Source organism: Papio anubis, chromosome 4 (assembly GCF_008728515.1).
Source record: "Papio anubis isolate 15944 chromosome 4, Panubis1.0, whole genome shotgun sequence".
Lineage (NCBI taxonomy): Eukaryota > Metazoa > Chordata > Mammalia > Primates > Cercopithecidae > Papio > Papio anubis.
The window spans coordinates 41537763-41555793 of NC_044979.1; the positions used below are offsets into that span (position 1 = coordinate 41537763).

General features: G+C 40.7%; 1 protein-coding gene across 1 annotated transcript in view; it reads left to right on the top strand.

Annotated features, from left to right (window-relative positions):
• Window positions 1-11038: 11038 nt before the first annotated feature.
• WNT2 (Wnt family member 2) overlaps window positions 11039-18031 on the top strand; it is a 44320-nt gene continuing 37327 nt past the window's right edge. The window contains 2 exon segments of the mRNA NM_001168718.1: window positions 11039-11422; window positions 13546-13772. Of these exon segments, the coding sequence (NP_001162189.1) occupies window positions 11340-11422; window positions 13546-13772 (310 nt within the window). The 5' untranslated portion in view covers window positions 11039-11339.

The following is an 18031-nucleotide window of genomic DNA, read 5'->3' on the forward strand; positions in this document are numbered from 1 at the left end:
TTACTGAGAAAGATGAGTTAAAATTCTCACTAAGGTAATGGATTTGTCTATTTACCTAGTATTTCTGTTCATTTTTGGTATGAATATTTGAGACTGTATTGTTAGGTGAAATTGAAATTATTGTTGTCTTCCAGGTCAATTTTATCTTTATCATTATATCACCAACCTTTTTATCTCTACTAATGTTTTTGCCTTAACATCTAATTTGTCTGATTCTAAGATAGTTATACTTTCATCCTTTCTGTGTCCTTAAGTTCCGATATCTCTTTGAATAACATATAACTTGGTTTAAAGGGAAATCAATCTACCAATCCCTGTCTTTGAATAGAGACGGAAAGTTCAACTCGTTTACATTTATTTTGATTATTGGTATATTTGCATTTATCTCTAACATCCCTTCTGCCTTCCTTTTAAGCTCTTCTCCTTTCCTACTTTCTTTCCACTGAATGTATGGAGTTTGTTTTTTTATTCCCCCTCCATTTTTTGTGAGATTATAAATTTACATCTTTTTAAAATTCTTTTTAGTGATGATCCTTAAAATTTTAACATAATACCAGATGGACAGTCTAAAGGGAAGTTGTAGCTCTAACTTTTTCCCTTAAAATTAGAAATTGGAAAACTTTAATCATTCTCCTTTCTTCTTCATTAAATTGCTTGGCATTTTTGCTGAAAATGAAGTTGGTCCTATATATGGGTCTATTTTTGCACTCTTATTAGGTTTCGTTTGCCTATTTGACTATTCTTGTGCCATATCACCTTCCCCTAATTATTACAGTTTATAGTAAGTAAGCTTGATATCTCATAATGTAAATCTCCCAAGTTGTTTTTCTCCAAAATTGTGATGACTGTTCTATGCCTGTTGTATTTTCATAAAGATTTTAGGATCTGCACCTGAGGAGCCTTATCTGCATTTGTAATTGATTTAGATGACAAGGTCCTGGACTTCAAGCCAATGCCATATTGGAATAAGAATTTAGGGGACTTGGGAGAGAGAGTGGGTTTATTTCACCCATGTGGAAGGAATGTGAATTGTTCTGTCCAAAGGGAAGACTGTAGAAGACTGTTTTCCAGAGATGGCAACAATAATATTTCCTATTGCCACATGCTCTCCTTTAGTGTTACTTTATTACTCTCCTATCAAGAAGCAGAGTTTATTTCTCACTCTCTTGAATCTGTGCAGGTCCTGGGACTGCTTTGATGAGATTCAGGTGTAGTTCTTAAGTAGTTTGGCAACTTTTACCTCCTCCATCTTGGAGTCCTATGCCAGCTTGTAAGAAATCCAGGCCATGAAGAGGATGACAGCTGCAAGACATAGGAGTTAAAAAACCACATGGGACCTCCAGCCCAGTCAATCGTTCAGATGAATCCAGTCCCAGCTGCAACCCCTGAAACGATATGAAGGATCCCAAGCATGAACCACCAAGCTAAGTCTGGTCAACCTGCAGAACTGTGAAAGACAATAATAAATTGATGTTTTGAAGTGCCAAGTTTTGGAGTGGTTTGTTATACAGCAATAGAAAACTGGAACAGTTATATATTTTGTTAGTTTTTAGTGGTTACCCAGGAGATGACAATATGTATTCTTGACTTCTTAGAATCTATATTAAATAGTTTCAAAATAATGCATTTTTATTCACTTTAAATATTTTCTAACATCCCTTGAGACATCTTTTGTGATCCAAAGATGATTAGAAGTGTATTCCTTGGTTTCCAAGAGTTTAGAGATTCTTCTGTTCCCTTTCTTTTATTGATTTATCATTTAATTCTGTAATGAACATGAAACTGTTTGAATGATTTTGATTCTTTTAATTTGTCAAGATTTGTTTTATTATCCAGCCTATGATCCATCTTAGTGAATATTTCATATGCACTTGTAAAGAATGTATATTCTGTTGTTGTAGTGGGAGGTGTTGTATAACTGTCAACTAATTTCAATTGGTTGATGGCGTTGTTGAGTTTTTCTGTATCTTCCTGATTTTCCTATTTGTTCTATCAATTACTGAGTGAGGAATGTTGATATCTCTAACTGTAATTGTGCATTTGTCTGTGTTGTCCTTTCAGTTCTGTCAGATTTTTGCTTCATATGTTTTGAAGATCTATTGTTTGGTCTATACACATTTAGGGACAGTATGTCTTCTTGGTGAATTGACCATTTTATCATTATGTCATGTTCCCTCATTATCCTAGCTAACTGTTATTTTGGTTAGATATCTACTTTAATATTGATATATCAACTTTGCCTTTCTTTTAATTAGTGTTTGTGTCATTTATCCTTTTGTGTACTTCTCCTTTTTACCTACCTGTATAATTGTATTTGAAGTGAATGTCTTGTAGACAGCATATACTTGTGTTTTTATCCATTCAGAAAATCTCTGTTTTAGAATTGTTGTGTTTGCATTTTGGTTGAGTATATAATTAGAGTGGACTTGTTAAACAATATGAATGCATGTGGTCAGAGTTTGTAGATTCTGTCAGTTTTCCAAAGTGGCTTTATCACTTTTACTTCAACTAGCAAGAAGTGAGAGTTCCATTTGTTTCATATCTTAACAGTTGGCATTGTCAGATTGATCGATAAAATTTTAGTTATTCTGGTTGGTAGGTGGTAATATCTCATTTCAAACTCAGCTATCACTCTTTTATTTATCTCCTCTCTTCATAGATTGTGGTTTAGTATTAATGATGTCTCATGGTTCTAACTGTGTTACTGCCTGTTTTCCTGTTTATACCACTTCTATTTTTTAAGTATCATTTCTATCACCAAATACCACCTATTATTGTTGTTCCTGAATTTTGTGTTTATTATAATAAATACATCAATTTTGAAAAAAACCTGTGTTTTGATCTTGCATATTTTGTATAATTATGGGTATGTTTAGATTTAAGTATATCATGTAATTATTTGTTTTCTATGTGTTATCTTGGTTTTTCAATCCTGTTTCCCCTTTTCTGCCTTCTTACAGAACTGGAGAGGACTAGAAGAGTCTGTAACTTTTATTCAGCTATTTACCATTTCTCTTGCCTTTCCTTCATATTTTACAGGTTTCCTTTTTATATCATTTCTCTTTTGTCTGAAGAACTTCCTTTAGCAAGTATTGTAGAACAGGTCTACTGACAATGAATTGTCTTTGTTTTCCTTCATCTGAGAATGTCTTTATTTCACTTTCACTAAGGATATTTTCTTTGTATATAGCATTCTGAGCTGATGGTTCTTTTTATCAGTGCTTTAAAAAATGTTGTTCCACTTTCTTCTGCTTTCATAATTTGTGATGAAAAATCTAAAGTAATTTAAATCATCATTCCCCTTTGTTCTCCATAAGTAATGCATCATTTGTCTTTGTTTGTTTATAAGACTTTGTCTCTGCCTTTAGTTTTCAGCAATTTTATTTTTATGTATCTCAGCATTAATTTATTTGGAGGTATCCTCTTTGGATTTGCTGAGCTTTTTGAATCTCTAGGTCTATGCCTTTGGCCAAATTTAGTAAGTATTTAACCATTTCTGCAAATATTTTTTGCTGCAGTGGACTGTTTCCCCTCTCTTTCTTGGATTCCAGTGACACAGTGTTGCACCTTGGAGTATTATTCCAGAGATTTCCCAAGGATCTCTTCATTTCTTTTCAATATTTTTTCCTCTGCTGTTAAGATTAGATAACTTCCACTGATCTATTTTCAAGTTCATTCACGTCTTTCTCTGTCATCTCCATTTTGTTATTACCCCTATCCATTGAGATAGAGTTTTCAGTTAATAAATTTTTCAGTTCTGAAATTTCCGTGTGTTTCCTCTTTAAATTTTTTGTTTATTTACTGAGACTTTATATTATCCATTTGTGTCAAGAGTACTCATCCTTACTTCTTGAAGAATTTTTATAATAGCTGATTTTAGGTCTTTGATAATTTCAACATCTTTGTCATCTAGGCAGTAGTGTCTCTTTACTGTTTTTCTATTCGAGTTGCAATTTTCCTAGTTCTTTGTATGCCAAGTAATTTTTCTTGTATCCTGGACATTCAGAATAGAATGTTAAGAGACTCCGGGTCTTATTTAAATCCTATCTATGTGGAATGTTGATATTCTTGTTTCAACATATGATCAACCTAATTGAGTTCAGGCCACAATTTCTGACCAGCCTTATGTGGGTTCTGGTTCTGATGTTAGTTCAGTTTTCAAAGGCCTTGTAATGCTATTCATGCCTGTCTCATGTGTAAAACCCATTATCTTGTCTTGGACCTGGATTGTGGTCTATCCCATAGTTCTATTCTGAAAGTTTTTGATATGATCATTAGGGGCAAATCCACATGTACATAACCTACAGGGTAAGCACAGGACTTCACATATAACTTTATATGATTGCTTTCCCAAGATTCTCATTTCTCCTGACTTCCTAAGTACTTTCTGATTTTCAAGGACTCCTCTTTTTGGTCCTCTAGCCAGAAACTTTGGCTTTAGTCATCTCACTCTGCCATACATTTCCTGTACTACACCCATGTCTACGACCACATGGCAGAAGGAAAGAGGGGGGAAAAAAGCTATGGAATTTCATCTCATCTTTTTGGGAACAGTTTCTCTGGACAGAAAGTTTCCCATTTCTCAGAATTTTAAGCACCAGTGGGCTCTCACTGCTGCTACTGTCACTGCTGCCAACATTGGCATGGGTTTGCCTAGGGGTGTGGGATGTGAAAGAATTAAAAGGGAGGAACCCAGGGAACTTCTCCCACTCACTGTGAGTATGTTAGAAATCTCTTTCACACTCCTTTAATCCAGACACCTTTCTTGTATGCCTCTCTGTCCATGCCAGCTCCCACTTCACGGTTTTGCTGCCTTGTGTCCAGGCCGCAGAATAGCAGAAGAAAAGCAAAATGGGAGACTCACCACCATTCAGTAGTACATAAAATGAGCCCAGATGGAATTATGGAATTGCAAAACGTAATATGCGTATTGGGAAAGGTAAATTAATAGATAAATATAAAATAGTATTGACAGTTAAAACAATGATTATAGTATCTTTTAAAGTTTAAAATGTGTAGAAGAAAATATATGACATCATTAACACAAAAACCAGCAGGGGACTCTGATTCTATAATTCCGTCTGGGATCATTGTCCTTCAGCTTAAATAACTGGCTTAATAATTATTAACTCTGCTAATAAGGGATTTTCTTACCTTTTGTTTGAAAGCATCTTTATTTTGTCTTCATTTTTAAGACTCTTTGCAATGACTCTAGAATTCCAAGTTGGCAGTATCCTTCCCCACTCCACCTCTTTTTCAAAGATGCCATTCTACCATCTTCTGATTTCAATAGTTTCTGTTGAAAAGTCAGCCATATCTTGTGATTTCTCTCCTCAAATTAATGTTTTTCCCCCTCTGGCAACTTTTAATATTTTCTTTTTGCCTTTGTCAGAAATGTATGTGTGATGTGCCTGAACGTAGTTTTCTCTGTATTTAACCTGCTACAAGTTTGTAGGGGTTTTTTGGTTTTTTTGTTTTTGTTTTTTTGAATATGTGGTTTGATTTCTTCCATCAGTTTTGGAAAATTCTCAATGGGTAGTTATTTAAATATTTCTTTAGTCCCATTCTCTCTTCTTCATCTAGATCTCTAATTGCAATTAGGTTAGACGTTTTCACTCTATCATATTTATCTTTTTCTTTTACATATTTTCTATACTTTTAATACTCTCTGTGCATTAATCTGGATATTTAATATTGACCTCTCTTCTGGCTTACTAATCCACTGTTCTGCTGATTATAGATAGATCCTCAACCCATTTATCTAATTCTTAATTGCAGTAACTGCTTCTGTTCTCCTCTCCGTAGTCCTGGATTTTTAGTTAAGTTTTCTGTCTGGATTCCAACTCTCTCTTAAAATTGTCTGTTCTTTTTTTTTTTTTTTTTTTTAACATTTTTAATTATTTTGGAGTCCCTCTCAGATAAGTCAGAACTCTAAATTACCTGTGGGTCCATTTCTGTTTTCTGTTTTTTTTTTCCTAGGTTTTGTTTTGTTTGGGGTTTTAAAAAATAATTTTTAATTTGCTGAAAATTTGTGGAGATCCTGAATGATACTATGTTCCTTTAAGGAGGGTGGAGTTGGCCAGATGTGGTGGCTCCTGCCTGTAATCCCACCACTTTGGGAGGCCAAGGTGGGCAGATCACCTGAGGTCAGCAGATGAAGACCAGCCTGGCCAACATGTCAAAACCATGTCTCTACTAAAAACTACAAAAATTAGCCAGGTGTGGTGGTGAGCACCTGTCATCCCAGCTACTCGGGAAGCTGAGGCAGGGAGAATTGCTTGAACCAGGGAGGCAGAGGTTGCAGTGAGCTGAGATCATGCCACTGCACTCTAGCCTGGACAACAGAGCAAGACTCTGTCTTAAAAAAAAAAACAAAACATGGATGGTGGAGGTTTTTTTTGGATAGCAAAAAAAGTACCACTGGAAAATCTTGATCCTGTCTAGGGTTGGCTTTAGACTTCATTCAGGCTGTTCTGTTTTCATTTTGCTCGTATTCATGCAATGTGGTTCTTATTCCTAAGGTTAAGTGAAGAAGAAGCAGCAAGAAAAGAGTTCCACTTCATTTTCAGAGGGTATTTTCACTGATTATAGATGTCTATGTGGATGTTTTTTTTCTTTTAGCATGTTATAGATGTCATTCCATTGTCTTCTGACTTCCATTATTGCTGATTAAAAGCCAGGTGTAATTCATATTCTTGTTCTCCTATATTTAATATATCTTTTTCCTTTGGCTGCTTTAGAGATTTTTCATCTATGGTTTTAAATAGTTTGGTGTGTGCCAGTGTGATATGCTGATTATTTATTCTTTTGGGGATTTTCCACCTTTCTTAGATTGGTAAATTTATGCTTCCCATCATCTGGGCCAAATTTGGGGCATTATTTCCAAATTTTTTTTTTTGCCCCATTTTCTTTCTGCTTTCTTTCTGGAATTCCATTTCAGAAAGTACAAATTTTGCAAATTAGATAATTATACTAATGGGGTTTAGAATTTTCATTTCTTTCTTTTGGCTTCCATTTTTCTACTGTGATTCTCTATTTGTTCATTTTCCACTTGTTCATTCATTTTCCTTTAAATACCTGAACATATTTATAATAGTTACTTATTCTTTCCTGCCAATTCCTCCTATATCTGGGCCATGTCAGGATCAGTTTCTATTGACTGCTTTCTCTTCAGTATAGGTCACTTTTGTGTGTTTTTCACTTGTCTATATTTGTTTGTTGGGTTTGTTGGTTGGTTTGTTTAGAAACAGAGTCTTGCTGTGTTTCCCTGGGCTGGTTTTGAACTCCTGGGCTCAAGTGATCCTCCCTTGTCAGCTTCCCAAGTGGCTGGAACTATAGACGTGCACCATCATGTCCAGCCTATTAAATTTTTTGTTGTTAATTATCCATTGTAGGGAGTCTGTATCATGTTGTTTTCTTTTAATGGGTGTTGTTTCATTCTCATAAATTTCCCTGGTCCTGTCTGATTTCATATTATTCTTCGTTACAGTTTGTGCTATGGAGAAACAAGATTTTGAATTTTGCTCTAAGACATGCTTTATCGCCTGATTGTTGCTTTTAAGGCAAGGCCTTTCTAGCATCTCAATTGAATCCCTGAAGTGCTCAATGAGGTCTCGCTGCCCTGCTGCGATGGAACTCCAATGTCTCTCAACAATGTACTACATGCAGCAGGTAATCTGTGTTAGGCCTTGCAGAGTTTTGTCATGTCTATATTCAGCTCAGCTGTTGGCCAAGGACTGGTGGTGAATCTCCATGTAGACTTGTGGGGGAGTCCCTTTTCCATAACTACCTATCTTCAGAAATTTCAGCTGCTTCAACAACCCAAAACTCCAGTCTCTCCCCCCTTAACTGAAACTTCTGCCTTACCTGTGTTCTACCTTCCTACATTCTAGAAAAACGTTTTTCTCTTCAGCAGAAAAACCTGGACAATTACAGGATAGTTGTGGAGCAAACTCAATATGTTTCCCTTCTCTCAAGGATCACAGCCGTGTGGGGCCTACTGTCCAATACCTGAGAAGGAGAGCTACTCAGGTACTTGTTACTCTCTCATGGCTGGAAGCAAAAGACTTTGGTACACTTTAATTTAAAGGCACACTGAGATTTAAATGATTGATACTATCACTTATCCTTTGGTTAGTGAGTGGCTATCTTAGGAGTTATTGCCTGAAGAAAAAGCCAGTTCAGACTGCAAGACAAACGACTATTTGGTTGAGAAGTAACTCTCCATTTTTAAAGGGTGGAGATGGCTCAGTAGTAAATGAGTTCTCTTACACTGCCCTGGGAGATTAGACAAACAATGGATCTAACTAAGAAAATAGACTGACTCATTTGGCTACAGTGCTATACAGAAGTTATAAGCAAACTAACATTAAGCTCCAGAAACAGAATTGGGTTCTGTATACTGTAAATGAATTTTACAGTCAATTCTGAGATTTCTCATTGAAGAAATCAAAAATCAGATGTTTAAATTAATAAATCTAAAGACACTGTGACCCTTTCTTTCCTTACCTCATCATCTGCTATAGCGAGGCTGAAGTCATATGCAGTTTACTTCATTATTTATTAACTCTTCTTTAGGATGGTAGTTTTGATTGTAAAATAAGTAAGGTTTGCTGTAACCTTCTTTCCTCCTAATTTTCTTGAGCATTTCCTAACTATGTCTACTAGTGAACACCTTATCTTCAAAGTGAACGGGTCCATTGAGAGAATAACTACAGACAAGGAGTGAGTAAAGGCCTTCTTGGCACGACAAGAAGTTATGCTGGAGCTAAGTAACGGTTCATAAGTGAAAGGGGTGGAGAATGGGAGGGAAATGGAATCACAGATCTGGAAGAGACAAGTCATTGAGTCCAGACGGCCTCTAGACAGGTCAGGAAGGGGTGTTTGGGTGGACCCTTTTTTCACATCTGGATTTAGCTTCACTCGAACACTTTCAGCCTTTTGCCTTTCACCAAAACCAATTTCTTCTCTGCGAGACATGTGGCACTCCTCCTCCTCCTGCCCCAGGATGAGGTCCTCTGGCGTGGATGTAATTAGTTTTTGGGGATGGTCCATTCCTTTTCCAGGAGGTCTGTTTCAGGTTTAGGTCATTCCATTGGCCTCACCATCAACTGAAGGGCAGGTCTCCTGGCCACTCACTAATTCCCCGGGCGGAGAGGAAAGGCCTGTAAGCTGATGGTCACATTCCATGTACTTCTAACACCCCTTAGCTGTGAGGACACGATGTGCTGAGATGGGTGGAACTTGAGTTGGAGTTTTTAGGTGGTTTCAAATCGTATTCTCCATGAGAGAATCATACAACTGCCTACCTTTCCCAACATACACATCCACACTCCTACTTTATTCACGGCAGAAGTGAAATTTTGGATTTTGGCAATGTTTATGGTTCCTCGGAGCCAACCACCTTTTCTTTCCCAAGTGTCTCGATTAATTTCAAGAAACTGCGGGACAAAGAAGGGTGGAGGTAAGCTTTAGTTTATTCCCCTGCTTCATGGGGGAAGGAGGTTTGTGAGCAGACGCATGGAGGTACATGAGAGACGTGTTGCTCTCCGGTGCCTATCATACCCTCCCCATGGCCGGCGTGCACACACGGCGAGCAGAAACTCTCCCCCGCCCCGCCGCCTGCCGCCGCATGCACCCTCCCTGCACCTCCCGCCCGCCCGACCGACGCAGACCAAGCAGAACTTCCCTGGGTCGCGGCCCAGCGATACGGAGCGGCCCTGGCGAGGAGCCCTCCTCTTCCCGAGTCGTGGGTGGCGCGGTGCTTGTTTCCCTCCCCTCCCTTTCCGGACCCAAACGGGGATGTATCTGGGTCAGCCTGGGAGGGGCCGGACCTGCCAGGGACCAGCGTGGGGGAAGGGGGTGGCGATGACAGCATCTTTCAGGTTTTTGGCGTCTCTGAGCTTCGCCTCGTCCAGCCTCTCACCGCGCTAGTGGCCGGCGAGGGCTGACGCTCTGGCCAGCCCAGGCCCGAGGGTGGGCGGGAGAGAGGGAGAGCCCGTCCTTCCGATCTGGGCGGCACCCCCTCCCCCACGCCCTGCGAACAATTCGCCTCCCCCCCACACACACAGGCGCACACTCTATTCCCCAGAGCACGCTCCTCGGGCGGGCAGTGAGTCCCTCCACCCCAGGAAAAGAGCAATGGAACAGTTCACGGCCGCCACGAGTTCCTGGTCTTCCTTCCTTTCCGGTGATAAACGGCGCTGCTACAAGCCAGCTACTGCTCAAAATGCTCCACCCGCGGGCCCGAGCCCCTCTCTCTTGGCTGGGCGGGGGCCCAGGTCCAGGACCGAGGGTCCCTTAACCTCCACAAGGCGCACAGGCTGAGCGCCCGGGCGGCGGGAGGTGCAAGGGCGCACACCCCCGGCGAACGCCTGGCTGCCTCGGTTCCTCTCTAGGTGATCTTTTGCGCTCCGCAGCTCCGGAGAGGAGCTGGATGTGCGTAAAAACTGCATCTTTCCTGGGTACTTTGGCAGATACTGCTGGGTTAGGTCCCGAGGGTCATGTACCCTCCAAGTTCCCCTCCCTATGGGCTCTGTATATAAGCCCAGCACCAAGGAATCAAAGCCAACAGGTCATTTCGCTGAGGCCTGGCCCCTCCCTAATCTTGCCCTGCATAGACGCGGCAGCTCCAAATTTACAAGTGCTAGCTCTTCATCCCAGCGTCAGGGAGAGAAGCAAAGCAATGAGTTGAGAATCATCTCTGGATTCTTGTATCCCATGCATAGTAATCTCCTTATCCCCCAGCCCCCTTCCTCGTTGCCCCACATTGCACGCTCAGGGACTTGTTTGCCAGCGGATGGCCTCGGCAATCCGGACCGCGCGCTCCTACAGCCCACGGATGCTCTTTGCCCCAGCTTCCCTAAAGGTGCCTGTATTCGCGTGTGCTCGTAACCATGCAGCGGTGTTCCCCCTTCCCCGCCTCACCTCATCCCCAGACATCTCTTGCCATCATTTCATGCACCCTTGTCTAAAACCCCGCGCTTCTCCCCACCCCCGCCACGCGCAGCACCCCCTCCCTCGGCTGCGCCCGGAGGGGAGCTGAGCGGACAGGGGCGCGCGGGAGGCGCGCAGAGCTTTGGGGCTGCAGGCGCTCGCCGCGCCTGGGGAATTGGGCTGTGGGCGAGGCGGCCCGGGCTGGCCTTTATCGCTCGCCGGGCCCATCGTTTGAAACTTTATCAGCGAGTCTCGCCACTCGTCGCAGACGCGAGCGGGGGGCGGGGGCGCGGCGAGGCGCCGGCGGCCGTGACGAGGCGCTCCCGGAGCTGAGCGCTTCTGCTCTGGGCACGCATGGCGCCCGCACACGGAGTCTGACCTGATGCAGACGCAAGGGGGTTAATATGAACGCCCCTCTCGGTGGAATCTGGCTCTGGCTCCCTCTGCTCTTGACCTGGCTCACCCCCGAGGTCAACTCTTCATGGTGGTAAGTACACGCGCGCGACCGCGGGGCTATTTTGGAGATCGGAGTGGGGACCTCATTGGCCACATAGACCCTTCCTGGCTGCGTTTCCCCGCGGACGCAGCAGTCTCGGATTCTGGCCCGAACCCTGGCTACTGCCCTCTTATCGCCCCATGGTGAGCCCTTTCTCTTTTCCCAGAAGATCATTTCAGCTTTGACAACTCCATAAAACCACATTCCCCCACCAAATGAGAGTTCCGATGTTTGGTTTATTTGGATCCAGCTGAGCGACAGCAAAATCAGCCAATTTCTTACCCTGTTGAGAGACATGCTAGCCCGGTCTCCAGCTCTAGCACAGACGTGTGTGTGTGTGTGTGTGTGTGTGTGTGTGTGTGTGTGTGTGTGTGTGTGTGTAAATTCACCTTGAAAACTACAACCGCCTCCCCCGCCCCACCCCCCTCCCAAAACTGCCTCAAGGTAAATCGACGGGCCAATTCAGGCAGTCAGGAGTTGTAGAACCCAAAGCGTGTGATTTTGTATTATTTCCCGTCCTTCCACATTCCAGGTTCACCCCAGTGGGGCGGAAGAACATTTTGCTGCCTCCAGGTAGAGACTATGGCTTTAATGCAAAGCTACAACCCCGGGTCTGTCTCTAAGATGTTACCCTGTTCACAACCGTCCCCGCAAAGAGTAACTTTGCTGCTTTCCTTTGTACTTTGGTCTGCAATTTATTTATTTTTGCATAGTGATGGAATGTTGAACCATAACAGGTCGCTAAAAGTTCCAAAGGCAGATTCCCTCCCCATCTAGAAACTGTTTTTCATCTGCCGACTTTCTGGTCTTGGAAAGAGATAGAGTTGATAGCCCTGTAATTTCCTTGCACCTAAAAGTTTCAGAACAGATATTAAAATATTGATTCAGAGAGACCCGTTATTGTGGGCTAATTTTTAAAGAATCTGGTAAGGGGTCTCAGCTCAGTTACAGTCTAGAGCAGGGAAATGTTTAGGAAGACACTGGAGCTCTTCAAAGGAGGAAGGCAATGCGCTGATGGGAAGAGGGGTTCAATTCCTTCCTAAGCCGGCTTTGAACAGGGAGGCGTTTAGCCTTGACATTGCTGACACAGGATCAAAGATTGATTTATCAGACTGACCATTTTTCAATAAAATGACTATTTCTGTTTCCATGGGTGTATAAACATTATTTATTGCTCGGGCTTTTTGTCACATTGTCTCTCAGCTGTCACTTAAATATATTTTTTGGAAGTCACAGCTGTAACGATTTTATGATCATATAAAATAATGAAAATACAAGAAAAAGACATTCTCCTTGTTTGATCGCTTCAAAAGACACCTATGGCAGCTTGGGTTATATAAAAGGTACCTTTCTAAACATTTCACGACTAATAGAGAACATCTGGGTAGAGATGATGATGTAATTTTTTGTTAAAGTTTCTTTTCAAAAAGTACTTTATGGAGCTATAACACTGTTTGATTCTTCCAAACATTTAGTGTCCTTAATAACAATAGAAAGAATTTTTTCCAAAGGATCTTTATAAAAGCCAAAAAGAGCTACAAAATGGAAATGTTTAAAAGGCTCTTCAGTAAGGAAAGAACAGCCTGTCTGTGAGGAGAGTGTAACATCAGATACCAGCAGGTGTTGATTAGACAGATACAGACAGTTCTTAAGACATTCTGTCAAATAAATGGGAACGAAGAGCTTCTAAGGTCAGCTTCCCTCAAAGCCAAGTCCAGACACATTGTGTCACTGAGATCTGAACCTTCTTGAGAAAAGTCTTCCACACATTCTCCCTAAGACACATTGCTTCTTACCCATCATTCATTTCCCCAGATGCCGACCTTGCCTCTGTCCCCCCGCCCAGAGCATCATCTGGTGGACCTAGCTTCATGTCCAACAGAAGTCATCACAGCATTTTGGGGATGACTTCTGCAAGATCACTCACTATGCCTGCCTGCCTTGGCTGTTTCTCCACTACATTAAAAAGTAAAAACCCTTGCTTTCTAATACCACCAGAAGGATAAGGAATTCATATTTGAAAAGTGCTTTGAACTCCTTAGTCTCCCAGGAACACCGAGTCAGGCCTCTCTGTTCATGTTGCCCTCACCTCTGTGTTGGTTTGTCCCTTATAGGTACATGAGAGCTACAGGTGGCTCCTCCAGGGTGATGTGCGATAATGTGCCAGGCCTGGTGAGCAGCCAGCGGCAGCTGTGTCACAGACATCCAGATGTGATGCGTGCCATTAGCCAGGGCGTGGCTGAGTGGACAGCAGAATGCCAGCACCAGTTCCGCCAGCACCGCTGGAATTGCAACACCCTGGACAGGGATCACAGCCTCTTTGGCAGGGTCCTACTCCGAAGTAAGTCCCCTGCCTTCACCCAGCCCTATGGCTCTCTACTCATGCACAGCTCCCCTCACCCTGTCTTCAGAAACCCTGCTTATCTTCTATTGCATTTTCTTCCGTCAGAAGTTTGTTCTGTTGGGCGTCATTGTCCCTGTTTTATAGGTGAGGACTAGAGAAATCAAGGAACATGTCTAGAGGCTTACAAGAGGTGAATTAAAAGGAAGAAGTAGAACCCCAGGTTGTTGTCTTTTCACTCTTTGCTCTGTCCATCCCTTCAATACGGCACATCCTCCAGGTTCAGATTTTGTCTCTAAGAGACGAGAGAAGGAGCCACAAGTCTCTTTTGACTTTTTCCTTGTCTTTCTGGGGCTTCCTTCAGAAGAATTTGAGCAGATCATCAGGATAGAATCTTCAAATCTTTTCTCAGCAAAAGATGATCAGCATTGCAAAAACACCACGTAAGTGTTATTAAGAAGCAGAGACAAATCTCTACTCACCACTTTTCACCTTCCATTCAGCTACTCAGCCTTGAGTCACTCTGTGACTAAATTCAACATTTTTCCTCCCAACAGATTATAAATTCTTTAAGAGCAGAAACTAACCTATATTCCCTGTACCTTGCTTGGTGCCTTGTGTATTGCGGGCCCTGTCCATTCATTATGATGAATGAGTGGATAAACTTGTAGTGGGTACTTATTATTTTCCAGTTACATTTTAAGCAATAAGGATAGCTATGGGGGATAGAGGTGGGAAACATGAATCCATAGAGGTTTTTTCTTCCTTAACAGGAACCTTAAACATGTTCTAATTACGTAGCAAACGTCTTAAAAGTTCTGAATATGGAAAGTAGCTCACTAGCTAATGCAAAATTAAAGAAAATTAATTGAAAATCATATTTTATTTTCAAATAATGCCCATCTGCTAACCTGCCATTATTAGCATTCTCCAAGAACTACCACAGCCCATTTGCTATTAGAAAATCTGACTGATAACACAGCAGTTTATGTGCAAACCCCCAAAATAGGAAACTTTATACTTGTTTTTTGCCTACCCCCCCCAATTCCTAAGAAAATCATCCAGACTGTGCACTTGGTAATGCTTAACAGAGGGTGTTTCTATCATGTAATCATCACAGCCCTAGGGTTTTATGAGGCCAAATGCATAACTGAATGTCTCTAAAATCCCCCAAGGGCGTAGTACTCTCATTCTTAGAGTATCCCTAAAGTTAATTTACTGCGATATTCTGCAATTTTATTCTCTAGTTTAAGAACTATATTCTTCTGCATTCCTTTTGGAGTTTCGATATGACATCGCAAATTTTTGAAAGGTTAATAATAAATTTCAGCTTCATGGAATTTTAAGACTTCACCTAGATTATCTCACAGTGAATCAATTAAAGAAACTGGACCTTGTCAAAGAGAGTTTGCAAATATCTAGAACGAGTAATCTTTGGATAGATTATGCATGGCTCTCAGTGTTTAAAACATATCAGGATTTTTTTTCAAAGTGCTTACAACCACTTTGCGATGATTTCAAATTAGATATGCATCTCATTTATAATATGATCATCTCTGGATGTATTAAGGTGTCTACATATTTGAATAAAACCTTTAGATCACATATCAAAGGAAGCAATATTGACCAGTGATCCTAAAGAAAATATATCCATCAAAGCTGGGGATTCATTCATAAAATACTGTAACTTAATCTTGACACTATTAGTTTCTTCAGAGCTGTAGAATTACTGAGAGGAAGGAGGTTAGAACTAGAGGCAACAGCCAGGCTCACTCCTGTAATCCCAACACTTTGGGAGACCAAGGTAGGCAGATCACTTGAGGTCAGGAGTTCCAGATCAGCCTGACCAACATGGTGAAACCCCATGGGTGTGGTGGTACATGCCCTTAATCCCAGCTACTTGGGAGGCTGAGGCATGAAAATCACTTAACCTGGGAGGAGGAGGTTGCAGTGAGACAATATCTTGCTGCTGCATTCCAGCCTGGGTGACAGGACTGGAGGAAACAGAACTAGTTTAACTTAGTCTAGGCCTCAGGTAAATAAGAGATTCTAACTCATACTTCCATCAGATTTTTTTTCAGATGAAGCAGGATACTTTGCCAAAGTACTCAGAACTTAAACCACTCATGCTACACAATTTCTTTCCATTCTTCACAGAAGGCCAGGTTCCCTCTCAAACATTTATGCAAACTATTATAACTGTCAGTGATGATTTTGTGTTGGTTATGGGAGGGCTGAATTTGGCCTAAAGCAGCTCATCTTGGAAATAATCAAGAAATTCCAATGAAGCTATCCAAAGATTTCTACAATTAGTTGCTTAGAGAGAAAGTTACATCTTAGAGTTGTGGACACCTAAATATGCTCATAGATGAATAGGAAAGACAACAGGCAAGACCATTTATAAGAAGAACATAAAATTACCAAAATGTCCCATGGTCATAGAGAAATGGAGAAAATTTGCCTGCTTGGCTTTAGAGAGTCAGAGTAAGACAGAACAATTTTTAGAAACATTTGTAATTTACTCATTCAACAGACAGTTACCAGTCACAGGCAGAGAAACAAGGACAGAACTAGCAAATCTAAAAATATTCCTGCAAGAATGCACCTCCAAAATTCTAGAATTAGCCTTAGAAAACACAAAGGTAATTAGGTCTCATCCTTATAAATATTTTTTTATAAAGCAAATACTTTAAAGAGAGTCAAACAACCCATAACCTTCAAGAAATCCTAGCTTCTAGAGTTTTGCCTTCCTAGGTAACAATCCCTCTACCCCAAATAAAAACTGTGCCTATGTACTTAACAGACATTGCTTGATTTATCTCCATACAAAAATTAGAGAAACTTCAATAGCAACACATTGGGAAATGTAGATGTCACCACTTAGATTTGGATTTTGTTTCATTTTGTGATAGCTTTAAAAAGAATCTTTCTAAGAAGAGGCCCAAGATCAAAATTTGTTTTGTTACAAAGCCAGCTCTTGAAATGTGCTACTACTTCACACATAACATTTTAGTGATTCATCTAAACACTTAACTGAAAACATCTTAGGGCTATATCTACATGGTACCAAACCATCTGGGGGTAAAATGAAAAACCAGTCAATGTGCTAAATTTTTAATTTAAATAAAGGAACATCTAGCTATTTAGTAATGTGTTTGAATAATAAATGACAAATATTTAGAAAAGTCATATTTTTACTTTGGAAATTATTTCTGAAATGAAGCAGATTGTGATTTGTTTTCTTTCAGTCAACATGTAATTGTTTCCAAGTTATACCAGCATGAACTCTGCACCTAGACAATTTATTTCTCTTGTTGCTTTCAAAGTACTGTCTGGTTACCTGATATACTATCATCCCCATCTTCCATGCCTTTCCCGTAACAGACCACCTCATAAAATGTCTCTTCTTTCTCCTTAAAAAATAAGACTAGTGCTACATACTTAAGCTTTTGGGAATTTCCTCCTCTATGTGATCTCTCTAAACATGGGCACTGGCTTCTAAATCCCAAATGAAGCTTTAGAAGATAAATGGGGTAACGATGGAAAAGGTATTTTCCTAAAGTGTAAAATGGATATAATAAAAGTTTTATTTATCTGAAAGCCACTACCTGAGATTAAGTCACATTAGCGTGTATTAGTCACCTTCTTTTACAAAACATCTCAATTCCACTTAGAATATCTCTAATCTATATAGTATAAGCTGGGACTCTTTAAAATAGCTCTCATAACCATCATATTTCCTCTGGGGAGGACTACCTGCTACCTATGGCGAATAGTCATGTAATTGATTTTACCTAACTACAGGGCATGATTGATTCCTTTTTTGATGGTTAGAGGTTTGGGGGGTAAATATTTTCTGAAGGCTGAGGTAAGTGCCATTTAATATGGTGTAGATATGTTTTCCTGATTTTTAATAATGAGACTAGCAGAGCAAATATTGCAAGGGACGTATAATAAATTTTAACACTGAATGACAAACGGAAACAAGCAGGGCTTCAATGCGAAAAGGTGGTTTGCTCTCCCAGCTGTGTGGTTCAAAAAGTCACACTCCTCTTGACATATTGAATCACCGAATGGTTCTCTGTTTTCTGCCTTGCATTGGCATTAGGTTGTCCAGCTTCTATTTTGATTGTTAATATATTTGCTGCAGCAACCATTAATAAAAGGGCATGCTAATAACAATGAAATACAGCTCCACTTGAAAAATGAGGTGCACACGGACCCTAAAGAGCCTTATATCTGTCACTATACCACAACAC